The 13,450-nt window shown below is 44.6% G+C and overlaps 1 protein-coding gene and 1 long non-coding RNA gene across 7 annotated transcripts in view; both read right to left on the reverse strand.

The window, feature by feature from the left end:
- Positions 1 to 3,897: 3,897 nt before the first annotated feature.
- LOC125715268 (uncharacterized) lies at positions 3,898 to 5,621 on the reverse strand. Its single transcript, XR_007383985.1, has 2 exons — positions 5,238 to 5,621; positions 3,898 to 4,374 (listed from the first exon to the last, which is right to left on the reverse strand). It is a non-coding gene; the product is annotated as an uncharacterized LOC125715268 (long non-coding RNA).
- Positions 5,622 to 10,231: 4,610 nt separating this feature from the next.
- The window catches only part of LOC125715055 (uncharacterized), a 28,438-nt gene continuing 25,219 nt past the window's right edge, over positions 10,232 to 13,450 (reverse strand). For all 6 annotated transcript variants that reach the window (XM_048986271.1, XM_048986274.1, XM_048986270.1 and 3 more), the window contains 2 exons: positions 12,401 to 12,429; positions 10,232 to 12,314 (listed from right to left, as the gene is read on the reverse strand). In XM_048986271.1, coding sequence (XP_048842228.1) covers positions 12,189 to 12,314; positions 12,401 to 12,429 — 155 coding nt within the window. In that variant the 3' untranslated portion in view covers positions 10,232 to 12,188. The remainder of the gene's footprint in view (positions 12,315 to 12,400; positions 12,430 to 13,450) is intronic.

The following is a 13,450-nucleotide window of genomic DNA, read 5'->3' on the forward strand; positions in this document are numbered from 1 at the left end:
GCGAGGTCATGCAGTATTCAAAACAATCTCTTCTTGCCTAAGACATAACAGACCCAATATGCCTCCCCTCCCGGGTCTACCAATGTCCAATTTTCTGTCCGCACTTTCACGTGAAGCTGTTCGACCAGCAATATTTCATTAATGATGCTGGTCACCCGGCACTAAAATACAATATATGCTGGTATAATCACATGCATTATGCTGGTCATGCTGGTTACCAGCTATGCTGGTCTTTGTTGGTTTTTTCAGCAGGGTTAACAGTTAAATTTTATACATTGAACAACAGAGTTCACCGTAATTATCTAATGACCAACTAATAATATGAATAAATCTACAGAAACACATGTTACCCCAGAGGTGATGCTCTTTCTGACAGCAGGTTTGGAGACTGTCACAGTAAAGCTGTAATATGTCTTCAGGCTCGTGATCTCCAACAGCTATTGCAAAACCCAGAATGCATGCGAAGTTGGGAAAAAATAACAGTCCTGTATTTGCAATAATACGGACACTTAGTATAATCAAAATACAGTACTTTGTCTTGTAAGAGCATGGATATTTTTACAGTGTAAATATCATAAATATGATAACAAAACATCTTCATATGTTAATAAAAATTGACATAATTTATTATTTTATACATAATATTTGAAAAACAGAAAGCTATTCTAAATTGGATCCAGCATATTTAACACATCATCATAAAAAATCAGAATGTACATAAATATGTTATTGACACAAAAATGGACGGTAGGCTCCTTATTTATGTACAGAGTTGTTGTGAAACGGGAAAACTTAGTTCATGGATCCTTACCGGTTGCCTTATGATATGCAACCATGGCCTGAGCGTAACTGCGCCAATGGTAGCATAAATGAATCGGTCCTCTTACTTTTTGCCAACACCCTGATTGCCGTGCATAAGCCGCACTTGGCACAACTCCTGTAAGCCACTGCAAACTAAGCCGACACTGCAGCACATCAGCCGAGCCTAACCTGAGTCTTCCAGCTACACTCTATGGACAAAAGTACTGGGACATCTGGCCACAATACCTACAGGAAATTCTATGAAATCCTTAGGCATCAATGTGGAGTTGGTCCCCCCCTTGCAGCTATAACAGCTGCCAATGTTCCTGAAAGGCTGACCACAAGATTTTGGAGGGTGTCTGTGGGATTTTTTTTCCATTCATCCAGAAGAGCATTTGTGAGGTCAGGCATTAATGTTGGACATGGCCTGGCTCCTGTGTCCCAAAACATTTGTCCATATAGTGTATCTGGGTATAAGCATGTAATACCTACCACAGTTCTTAAACGTTTGTACATGAAGACTAACTTTTAGTTCTAGCAGCAGATAATTTCGTAACTACGCATAACACTTACTTGTGGTATAATTTAATCCGGTGGATTGGGTCATATATAACCAAAAGATTTAATAGTATTAGGCGATATCTAATTGTTGATACCATTCAGATATCACACTTAAATTTAGTGACACTTTCTCCAAAAATTATCTCAAAATGTGAATAAATTGTTCCAGTCTGGAGCCCTACAAGCAGTCTTTGTGTGGGAAATACTGGTCTTTATAGCATCAACTGGAAGGAAGGCCAGGATGCAACAAATGAAAAAAAACTCTTGACTTTATGTATGAAATTGGCAATAATATTTATTTATTTATTAAATGAAGGTGTCAGAACCCTGTTCCAGATCTTTCCAGCCCACTTGAAACCCTGCTTAACATATTCAGCTAGGAGACTGGATAAAGTTAATGTAACATTAACCATGGACATAAACCATGAATTTATTGTAAATTCTATTTCTCTAATGCTATTTTACTCAACATTAACGCTTACTCTGCACCTTGGGTCTGTTCCCTTCTCCTCCCTTTGCATATATCAATACACATTAAGGATATGATGGCTCATCTATTATACAAGTTAAGAAAACAAGAGTAATTAAACATTCTAAGCACTATACACTAACAACATGCCCTTAATCTAGGTAAGCCTGAAATATAATAATAACACTTTATTGATCCCTGTGGGGAAATTCTCATGACGATCAGGCATTTTGATCTTCCTTTGATGCAACGCTTTCTCTGCGTGGCTTTGAGCTGCATGGCTCTTTCTGGAGGTTAAGGTGTTGGAGTACACTGCTGTTTCTGCTTAGCCCCAGTGAATGATTTCAGCAGCTACCACATCAGGGCTGTACAGCAGACATAACTGTTAGGAGAAAGCGCCATAGCTTTCACTCCTACAATCTCCTGTGTGAGGAAGCGCCGCAGCTTACTACTCACACACTTCCACTTTTAGGACCCAGGAATAACGAGACAGCACACGTCTTTCTGTTTTACTTGCGCAAGGGTGCCCACTTCAGGTGCAACAGACAGTATCTGCGCCTCTGTTGAGTGTCACACAGGACAGTCCCTTGGCTTCTTTATTTATAGGGTAGGGGAGGGGTTACATGGGTCTTGTCTTTAAACTAGTCAATGCTGTGTGAGGCCTCCGTGAAACAGGGTTAATACAAAGCATTACATTTCTCAAGGTGGGCCCCCTGCTATGTTGACAGAATCTGTTTCCTTTCTCAAGGTCTCTTATTCCTGCGTCACAATCTGGTAGGCCCCTGTGAGGACATCTTGTCTGCAACCCTTTCTGGGCCATGGGTTAGATGTTAAGGGTTGCACGTACACATATAGGAGGATAATAATATGATAAAATACACAGATACACTCTAACAATAACACACAGTAACTCTGAAAATGGTGGCTCCATACACACAGATAAATCCAATATAGAAGTTGGTTCTAATTGGTCTGCTGAAGATAATATTAATGGAAGTAGTTACTTAAAACCTCAAGATTAGGGGCTTCCATTACTCCATTTTAGACGTAAATAACAATATTTCATTCTGTATGCAAAAGGAGGAGGTTATTTTTTATTTCCCAATATAGTATTTGTAATTAAAAAAGGACAAGTGTGTCAGACATATACGTTTATTATTCAGTGCCATTTCGTGCTGCTTGATAATGTGTGGGGGACCCCAGGATCTCAAGGATTCCTCTTCCTGATCCCTGCTTCTGTAGTCTGCTCTGGATGGACCTGCTGTCTCCTGCTGACTGGGGCCCATCTTCAGGGCGGCCCACCACCTGAAGAGCCTCAACAGTGTGCCTCAACATCCCTTCGGAAAAGCTCAGATCAAGAGCTTATGAGACCAACCCGGTGTCTCCGCTGGGGGGGGGGGGGGCACTGACTAGGGGTTAACTGGCTTGTATTCCTCTGTCTAATGTTGACCAGGAAACATTCAAGCTACATTTAAGCTGAAATATGCAATTATCTTAGCTGCAGGGTTAAAGTTATGAGTCTGTTCTTCCTCATGCTGAAACTACTTTTACACACCAAACAGTGTGAGGAAAGCACACGCCGACCTCGGGCTGGTTGAGCCAGTACATGACCTCCAGCTGGCTCTCGGCTCGCTGTGGTGAGTCTTCAGGGTGGTCTGTCATTCAGTAACGATCCATGTCGAGCGAGCAAGTAGGAAGCGGGGAATCACGAGTTGGGCAGGCTTTGATTCAGAAGACGGGCACACGCGGTAAATGAGGGGGCGTGGCACAGACAAGGAACAGGTGAGCAGGGTGTGACACTCAGCGTGAGAAATATAAGGTGTAGCATGTGAACGTGTGAACTGGTTGAAATACATGAGACTTGAGAGCCCTGAGAATAACAGTTGGCAACTTGGTGAAACAAAAACATGCTGCACTAGTACAGTTAGTGCATAAACAGCTTAACTCCAGACATGAAAAAAGAATCATCTCAGCGGTTGAACAACGAGAGAAAATAAAGAATTAACTCACTTTCACACACACAGAGAGCCTTTAAGGAAACAAGCAGGCAAGAGGGCAATGAGGAATACTCTGAAAACTTTTTTTTAGTTTGGCAGCTTATAAAAACTTAAAATCCGAAACAGATCAAAATAAATCCAGTGCAACGGAATACATATTAACCTTTACTTTACTCTCAGTTTTTTGTTTGACACACCAAAAAACAACACACAAAAAAGTAGGTTGTAAGACTACTAAAAGTAGATTTGAGGACAGTAGATGTTACCACAGCCAGATCCTGCTCTTTCCCATCATTCCAGGAATATTTAGATCTTAGAAAAGCAGAACAGAGAAAATGTTGCAAAAAGCCTGCGTGAGAAGCACTGTCTTTTTACTTTTGCTCCAGGTTGTCACGGTCCATTTTTGTGGGGCTGCCCTTGAGCAGCACTAAATCCTCCCCTTACATGATGGAGGCCGTCAACTTCAAGCCCAAAGCCTCTGCCACCAGCTTCTCATCAAAGGTGGAGAGCTCGCCAAGGCCCAGGTTCTTCTCAATTCCATGTCTCCTAAGGAGGAGAGGGGTAGAGAAGTATTTTCACTTTCCTCAGACCTCAGAAACACACACTCCACACCCCCTCTTTGTCATTCATAGCATCCAGCAGAGAGTATGTGAATCCAGCCCCTGCATATGCCATCCAGTGTGGCAGAGCCTGCCCCAGCCTTGGCCTCCACAATCTCAGTGCCTGCCTCCTGGATACGGCCCATAAGGGTAGCAAGCTGCCAGAAACAATGGGCACGAGGCAGGGAACACCCCAGGATTGGGGGCCAGCCCATCGCAGGGCACACTCACACACCATTCACTCACACATGCACACCTACGGGCAATTTAGCAATCCAATTAGCCTCTGCATGTTTTTGGACTGTGGGGGGAAACCGGAGTACCCGGAGGAAACCCCAGAACGACATGGGGAGAATATGGGCTGGACAGGCAGATCAGGCGGGACAAGGACGTCAGGCGCCGGCGGGACAGGTAGGACAGTCACGGGCTCCAGGGTTGCTGCCTCACTAGCAGGCATTGCCCCTTTAAGAGCCCGCTAACCCGCGGGATAGCGTCCCATACTGCCCTGGCCCCTTTTAGAGCCAGGCGTGTTCCCCGGAAGGGGGAAGCTGCCCGCAAAGGCAACGTCCGAGCTGATCGGGGAGCCCTCCCGATCACTTGCAAGGAGAGAAGTGGGGAAGAGAGAGCAAGCCCCCAGGATGATCGTTGGGGCTTCCTCCTCTTCTTTCTCCAGCTTGCAGCGGTGGAGGGAGGTTGGGCCTTTTCCTCAGGGACGGAAGGCGGTACAGCAGCCTCCGCGTAGTACAGCGCTACTGACTGGGCTCTCTGCTCAGTAATCCGCTGCATTAGCAGCCGGAGATTTTCACGTACCTCCCACAAGGGGTACGCGTCTCCGGGCGGGGCTGCCTCACTTAGGAGGTCCCCGCTCCGGCTGGCCAAATCCCGGGATGCTGGGTCCTCCTGGACCTCCAGTTGAATTAGCTAATAAAGCACCTCCTGCAGTAGATCAAGGCGCTGGTCCTTGGCCCGCCGCAGTGCTTCTTTCAGGAGGTCCGTCATTCTGTTGCGATCGGCGGGGAGGATGGGCAAGCAGGAAGCGGGGAAAGGAGAAGGCAGGTAGGCAGGATAAAGGAAACCAGGGTTTAGTCACTGAAGACAGGGCAGACGGCGACGAACATCAATGACGGATCTGGGGAATACGGACTTAGACATGGACTAAATACAGTATAAAATGTAGTTTTAAAAGAGATGAGGGATATTATTAGCCAACCTTTAACATTACTATTTGAGAAATCCTTATCTACTGGTGTGGCACTTTCTAATTGGAAGCATACTAATATAACACCCATATTCAAAAAAGGGGATAGAAGTAATTCAGCAAACTATAAGCCAATCAGTTTAACTTGCATAACTGGAATGGTAATGGAAGCTATAATCCAAGTGAAAACGGTAGATTACCTGGATTAAAATAACATTCTGAGGGATAGCCATCATAGATTTAGGAGAGGTAGGTCCTGTTTAACTAATCTACTTGAGTTCTTTGAGGAAGCTATGAAAGAAATCGATCACAAAAAGGCCTATGATGTTATCTGCTTAGTTCTGCAGAGGGCCTTTGATGTTGTCCACCACAAACAGCTCGATTATATAATTCCTTGGTAAGTCCTCACCTAGAATATTGTGTGCAGGTTTGGTCACCATACCTTAAGAAGGACATTGCTGCCTTGGAAAAGGTGCAACGTAGGGGTACCAGAATGATTCCTGGTCTTAGAGGAATGTCTTATGAGAGGTTAACTGAGCAGAATCCGTTTAGCCTCGAGTAAAGGAGACTAAGAGGGACATGATCCAGGTATATAAGATTCTAACAGGTCTGGATGCTGTTCAATATTTCATCCATCCATCCATCCATTTTCCAAACCGCTTGTTCAATATTTCATCCATCCATCCATCCATTTTCCAAACCGCTTATCCTATTGTGTCGCGGGTGGTCCGGAGCCTATCCCGGAAGCAATGGGCACGAGGCAGGGAACAACCCAGGATGGGGGGCCAGCCCATCGCAGGGCACACTCACACACCATTCACTCACACATTCACACCTACAGGCAATTCAGCAACTCCAATTAGCCTCAGCATGTTTTTGGACTGTGGGGAGAAACCGGAGTACCCGGAGGAAACCCCACGACAACATAGGGAGAACATGCAAACTCCACACACATGTGACCCAGGCGGAGACTCGAACCTGGGTCCCAGAGGTGTGAGGCAACAGTGCTAACCACTGCACCACCATGAGTGAGAGAACATTTTAAAACAAATTTGAGGAAGCACTTTTTTACACATCATGTTTTTAGAGTAAGGAATAGTCTTGCTTCTAGTTTAGTAAGTAGTAAGATAAATCCCTGGGTTCCTTTAAATCAGAGCTAGATAAGATTTTAACAACTCTGAGCTATTAGTTAAGTTCTCCCCAAATGAACTTGATGGGCTGATTGGTCTCCTCTCGTTTGTAAATTTCTTATGTTCTTATGTAGGTAACTGTAACTGACCCATATGATAAAATGATTTTGTCTAATACAGGACTACATTAGGTAAATGTTATCCCCTCACACTTTGTATGGGCAGTGAATTGCCCCTACTCACGTATGGTTTCATAATAAGAAAAATGAAAGAAATTTATACACAGATATATAAATTTATATATATATATATATATATATATATATATATATATATATATATATATATATATATATATATATATATATATATTTATTTGGAAGGAGGGGAGATTTCTTTATGGACGCAAAGGCTCATTTCACATTTTCTGCATTCTGAAATGGAAGAAAAAAAAACATTCATGAAGAACACAAACCTATAAAAGGTACTTGTGTGACACTTAAGGAAGGATCTGACTGACAGAAAAGCTGGCAGAGTGATTGCCTGGCTGCCGGCTGCAAATGCTATGTCGAGCAGTAATATGGCATTAATCAACAGATGAGTGTGACGCCCAGCTCGTCCGATCCTCGTGTGTGCCACGCCCCCTGCCTTCCCACGTGTATTTCCCTGATTGTACCCTGCTGTATCTGGTTACTTTGATTAGTCTTGTCTGGTTTTAAGTCCTGGTCTTACCTGTTAGCAGTGTCCTTGTGGGTGGTGATGGTCGTTGGCGTGTCATGTTCCCCAGTCCTTGTCGTTATAATAAATCCCCGTTTACCCTACTTCTGCCTGGTCACTTGCCTCTCCGCTCGTCACCGTACCCGTGCGCCTCTACCGCCGACGTCCCGCGTCACAATGAGGGGTGGAGATTTAAATATTCTAGAGGGAGCCTGGTGGGGACCTACTTGTGTCGGATGAGCCGGCCACCCTGGATCGTTTGTGCCGGCACATTGGCCATGTGGCAAGTGAACAGGAGCCAGTTTCGGGGCTGGACTCGATAGGAGAACCTCATGAAAATCAGCGAGTAACAGGTAAGAGCTGGAGAGACAGAGATCATGCAGGGGTCAGAGGCCTGAAAGAAGAAGAGCAACCAGCTTTAAAACTTTAAAAAGTCCCTCTGGAGACCCGAGTGACCCAGGGGACGCTCATATAGATGGAAGGTGAGCCCTCTGCCTCTTACCTAAGGTCATTCAACCGCTGATTATTTCAGGGCTCTTCCTCATGTCCGTCACAGCGACTATGGGCAGACCCCAATTAATAATAGGTCCCCAGAAGTGCTGAAATCAAACAATAAAACACAGAGCTGATCTAACATGCAGCAGGGTGAAGGTACCATTAACGAAATTCCAGAGGATTCTTACAATATATTAGTGTGAGATTATTAAACATCCATCCATCCATCCATTTTCCAAACGCTTATCCTACTGGGTCGCAGGGGGTCCGGAGCCTATCCTGGAAGCAATGGGCACGAGGCAGGGAACAACCCAGGATGGGGTTGCAGGGCACACTCACACACCATGCACTCTCACATGCATTCCTACGGGCAATTTGGCAACTCCAATTAGCCTCAACATGTTTTTGGACTGTGGGAGAAAACCAGAGTACCTGGAGGAAACCCCACGACGACATGTACCCTGTGATGGGCTGGCCCCCCCATCCTGGGTTGTTCCCTGCCTCGTGCCCATTGCTTCCGGGGTAGGCTCCGGACCTACCGCGACCCAGTAGGATAAGCAGTTTGGAAAATGGATGGATGAATGGATGGAAATAGCATACAGATAAACCTGTACTGTACTATCTGCTTATAGTAGCTGTCCATTGTATATACATCACTGTATGCATACTGTATTAAGAGCTAGATAAGGACAGTGGGTCATTATATGGCTTGCAGTCCTGCTCATTTTCCTATACCCGTTACACTAAGTGATACCCCCACTAATGTCCTCTTTCATCCACTTTCGGGCATCTCTTGATCAGTGTATATTATTTACTATGGACCTTGGACATACATGCCATTGGAGACACACACACACACACACTTACACTAATTACCTAATCAACCATCTGTGCAAGCAGGTATATAATATTCAGTTTTTGGTGTTAAGTCTTCATTAAAATAGTTTGACTTGGTCCAATGTATTTTTAATATAAACAATTGGCACACAAAGCTGCTAGTACACTGGGGGAAAATAATTTTTGTATTTCGGGAAGAAATCATTTAATTGTTTTCAAACTGCAGTATTCACATTTTGCCACAAGACGGCAGTATAAAGAGTAAAAAAAAACGAAATTGCAGTACCTACTTTTGGCCACGAGATGGCAGCAAAAAAAGAAAAAAATAATCAACCATCTGTGCAAGCAGGTAAACATTTACCATCTATATAAGTATTGCACATTGCACATTGCATAGAGAGTGTCCAATCTATATTAAAGGTGACTCGAAAGAAGTCAGACTTCAGTAAAGACTGTACATTGGCAGCCATAACATAAGCCGTAAATAATTACCAAATGAGTCATTCCCTTTCGGAAACATTTATTGATATTCCTTCATAACACACAGACATAAGTTTTTTTTCCAACTGTCAGCATCCGATCCAAATGGGATTCCCATTTCCTTTCTGTGGGATCCAACAGAACACACCATCAGTCAACATGCCTTCAACTGTGCAGGACAGGACCCAGTCCAGGCCAAACCTCACGGTGCTGGTGTTGATAAAAAAATGTAAGGAACATGCAGCTGCAGCTCACCCACAAACACAGTCCACAGCATCCTGAAATACTTTATTGTACAGTACAGTAAGTTTCTTTTTATACAATGAAATAGCATACAGGGGGTGGCATGGTGGTGCAGTGGTTAGCACTGTTGCCTCACACCTCTGGGACCCGGGTTCGAGTCTCCGCCTGGGTCACATGGGTGTGGAGTTTGCATGTTCTCCCCATGTCGTTGTGGGGTTTCCTCCGGGTACTCCGGTCTCCCCCCACAGTTCAAAAACATGCTGAGGCTAATTGGAGTTGCTAAATTGCCCGGAGCGATATTTATTACTATTGTTTAGATTAAATATATAACTGTTTAATGATTGAATATAACTTGATATTGTTGTTTGTCTTGTTTAGTTTGAGGTTCTAGTTTCTGTCTTTATCCGCTTTTGTTTCAGTAGGCAGCTGGTTCATCCCAGGCTCAGGGTCTCTCTGCTCTTCATCAAACCCACACCCCCAGTTTGGGAGCACCCTCTCCCTCTCCTCCCCCCACGGCTGTGACCGTTACTCCTCCTTGAGGAGTAACCGCTCCGCACCCTACCCCAGCCCCTATACCCACAGGAGTGCATCACCCAGTGAGCAGCCGTCCTGCCTGTCCCCTCACACAAGCGCACACTGAAATCATGGTCCTAAGCTTTCTGTGTGGGTCACCACGATAGTACATCACACCGACGATTACCCTCTGACTGAATCAGAATCAGCTTTATTTGGCCAAGTATATTCACACATACTGGCAATAGTCAGACATTTAATCAAAATAATTAAGACAAGACATACACATACAGTTCTGTTGATATGCGACGTATATAACCTCTGCATTCGCAGCCCTGCTTCAGTTATTGATTGAAGAGCAAATTTCCAAAACTCACTCAGTCCGATAACCTAAAGTAATAAGTCATAATCCTCTTCATACGTTGCAGTAATGGCAATGAAATCTCACTCAGTGTTTATGTAATCGAGCGATGGAAGTTCGTGAAATTTCCAAAAGTCCACAGAAATCTTCTGAAAAACATTCCTGCGGACTGAGTTTTTGATATTTGCTTTTCAATTAACACAATTTTCTTCAGTCTGAGGTCTAACAGAATTCAGCCATATGCTGTTCAAAAGAAACTCCACAGAACAAAAACAGAAAGGACTTTACATCTGTCTGAAAGGAAAGTTGACACAGGCTACAGCAGTGAACAAATCAATCAATGTATTAAAGAAAGCCTGCAGGCTATGAAGGTTAGACAGCATGCTCAAACTGTTAGGCCTAAGTTCAGTTTTATAAGTAGCCAAAACTTCCTGTGCTTTTGATTCAACCCCAAATCATAAAAAGTTATGACTTGTGAAAACAGTGCATAACATAATTAAAAGATTCAAGGAATCTGGAGGAATTTCAGTGAGTAAAGGACAAGCGCACAAGCCTAAGCTGAACAACCGTGATCTCCGATCTCTCAGGTGGCGATGCATCAAGAATCGTCATTCATCTATAAGCGATATGATCACATGGGCTCAGGGCTACTTTGGCAAACCTTTGTCGAGTACCACAATACGTAGTTACATCCACAAATGCCAGTTAAAACTGTACTGTACCAAAAGGAAGCCCCATCTTAACAGTGTCCAGAACCACCGTCAACTTCTCTGGGCTCAGAGGCATCTGGGTCGGACCATCACACAGTGGAAACGTTTACTGTGGTCAGATGAATCAGTATGTCAGGTATTTCTGGGAGAAATGGACGCTGTGTGCTACGGACCAAAGAAGAAAAGGATCATCCAGACTGTTACCAGTCCAAAAGCCAGGGTCTGTCATGGTATGGGGTTGTGCCAGTGCCCTTGGCAAAGGTAACTTGCACTTCTGTGATGGCATCATTAATGCTGAAAAGTACATAGAGATTTTAGAGCACAATATGCTCCAAAAGAAGACATCTTCTCCAGGGACACCCATACATATTTCAACAAGACAATGCAAAACCACATTCTGCACACATTACAAAGTCCTGGCTGCGGAGGAAGAGGGTTTGGGTACTTGACTGCCTGCCTGCAGTCCCGACCTGTCTCCAATAGAGAATGTGTGGCGCATTTTGAAGTGCAAAATGCAACAACGAAGACCCCGTACTGTTGCCCACCTTAAGACTTGTTTGGGACAAAATTACACCTGAAACACTTCATCACTTGGTGTCCCTAAACGTCTTTTAAGTGTTGTGAAAAGGAATGGCAACATTACAAAGTGGTAAATGCTTTACTGTCCCAACTTTTTTTTAAATGTGTTGCAAGAACCAAAATTGAAATACGTGTTTATTTTGAGAAAAACAATACAATTCATGAAGAACACATTAAATAATGTGCTGTTGTATTGTTTTCAATGTAATTCAGGTCAAAGATAATTTAACAAAGTACTGTTTTCAGTCCCAACTTATTCTGATTTGGGGTTGTATTTGAAATATTGTTACTTATACAAATCAAATAAATTTTTCTGGAAACTGAAAAAATTAATGAATATTCATTTATATAATGACTTCTGATTAGGCATAAGGTTTATGTTCCAGGCTCACGGAATGAAACCGTACTTAAGTAAAAATACCAAATATTAAAACAGCGCCACTAGTTTTGTGCCTAGATTAAGACGACTGTATTCAGTCCTTAAATTAGTTAATGGCTTTAATGTTTAAGTGTGTGTTCAGTTATGGTGGCATATTCACTAAAGATGTACGTTTCTAGTTTCCCCTTCTCTGCCTGCTGGGTTGTCAGGTAGTCGATCGTAGCGTAGGTCTCAGAATCACAAGTCTGTTTACAAAGAAACAGCAGTTAGTTATGAGATATAATCTAAATAATCATGAATTTAAAAATTGAATAAATATCACTCTACTGACCTTGCTGTGACTGGTTTCTTTTTGATTCCCTGAAATATAAGAAGATCATAAATTAAATATATTAATAAAATATATTATAAAGACTGCAATAATAAGTCAGTAAGACATACAGACAGAGCATGTTAATGTTGGATAATCCTTTTGAGGTTTATCCAAACCTGAAAAGGATACTAGATACAAACCAGCTATTATACCACTGAAATAATTATTAGAAAATTTGATAACATCCCCACACAAGATGTCAGGTCCCTTACTTCAGAAGGGTATTAGTATAGAAACACTCATATTGTGACGCTGGGAGAGCAAACAAGAGGCAGACCCCGTAGTGCAGGAGACAGGTGTTTTACTTCTGTAACCAGGAACAACCAAAGCCAAGTCCACAAGCCAAAATCGTAGTCGGATTGGATACAGGGAGTCGAAAGCCGAAAGGGTCAGTCCCACGAGCAGGTACAGGACAAGACGACTAGAGGGGAGGACGAGCAGTGGAGATGGGTCGGGATCGTAGTAGAGGGCAGGCGGGAGCCAGCAGGCAGGCGGACAGGGCAGGTGGGAGTGGGCAGGCGGACAGGGCAGGTGGGAGCCGGCAGGCAGGCGGACAGGGCAGGTGGGAGTGGGCAGGCGGACAGGGCAGGTGGGAGCCGGCAGGCAGGCGGACAGGGCAGGTGGGAGTGGGCAGGCGGGAGCGGGCAGACGGACAGGGCAGGCCAGAGTGGGCAGGCGGGCAGACAGGGCAGGTGGGAGTGAGCAGGCAGGCGGACAGGGCAGGCGGGAGTGAGCAGGCAGGCGGACAGGGCAGGCGGGAGTGGGCAGGCGGGCGGACAGGGCAGGTGGGAGTGAGCAGGCAGGCGGACAGGGCAGGCGGGAGTGAGCAGGCAGGTAGGGCAGATGGGAACAGGCAGGCGGGCAAGCAGGTAGGGCAGGTGGGAACGGGCAGGCAGGTAGGGCAGGTGGGAACGGGCAGGCAGGTAGGGCAGGTGGGAGCCGGCAGGCAAGCGGACAGGGCAGGTGGGAGTGGGCAGGCAGGCGGACAGGGCAGGTGGGAGTGAGGAG

The sequence above is a fragment of the Brienomyrus brachyistius genome, chromosome 19 (assembly GCF_023856365.1).
Source record: "Brienomyrus brachyistius isolate T26 chromosome 19, BBRACH_0.4, whole genome shotgun sequence".
Lineage (NCBI taxonomy): Eukaryota > Metazoa > Chordata > Actinopteri > Osteoglossiformes > Mormyridae > Brienomyrus > Brienomyrus brachyistius.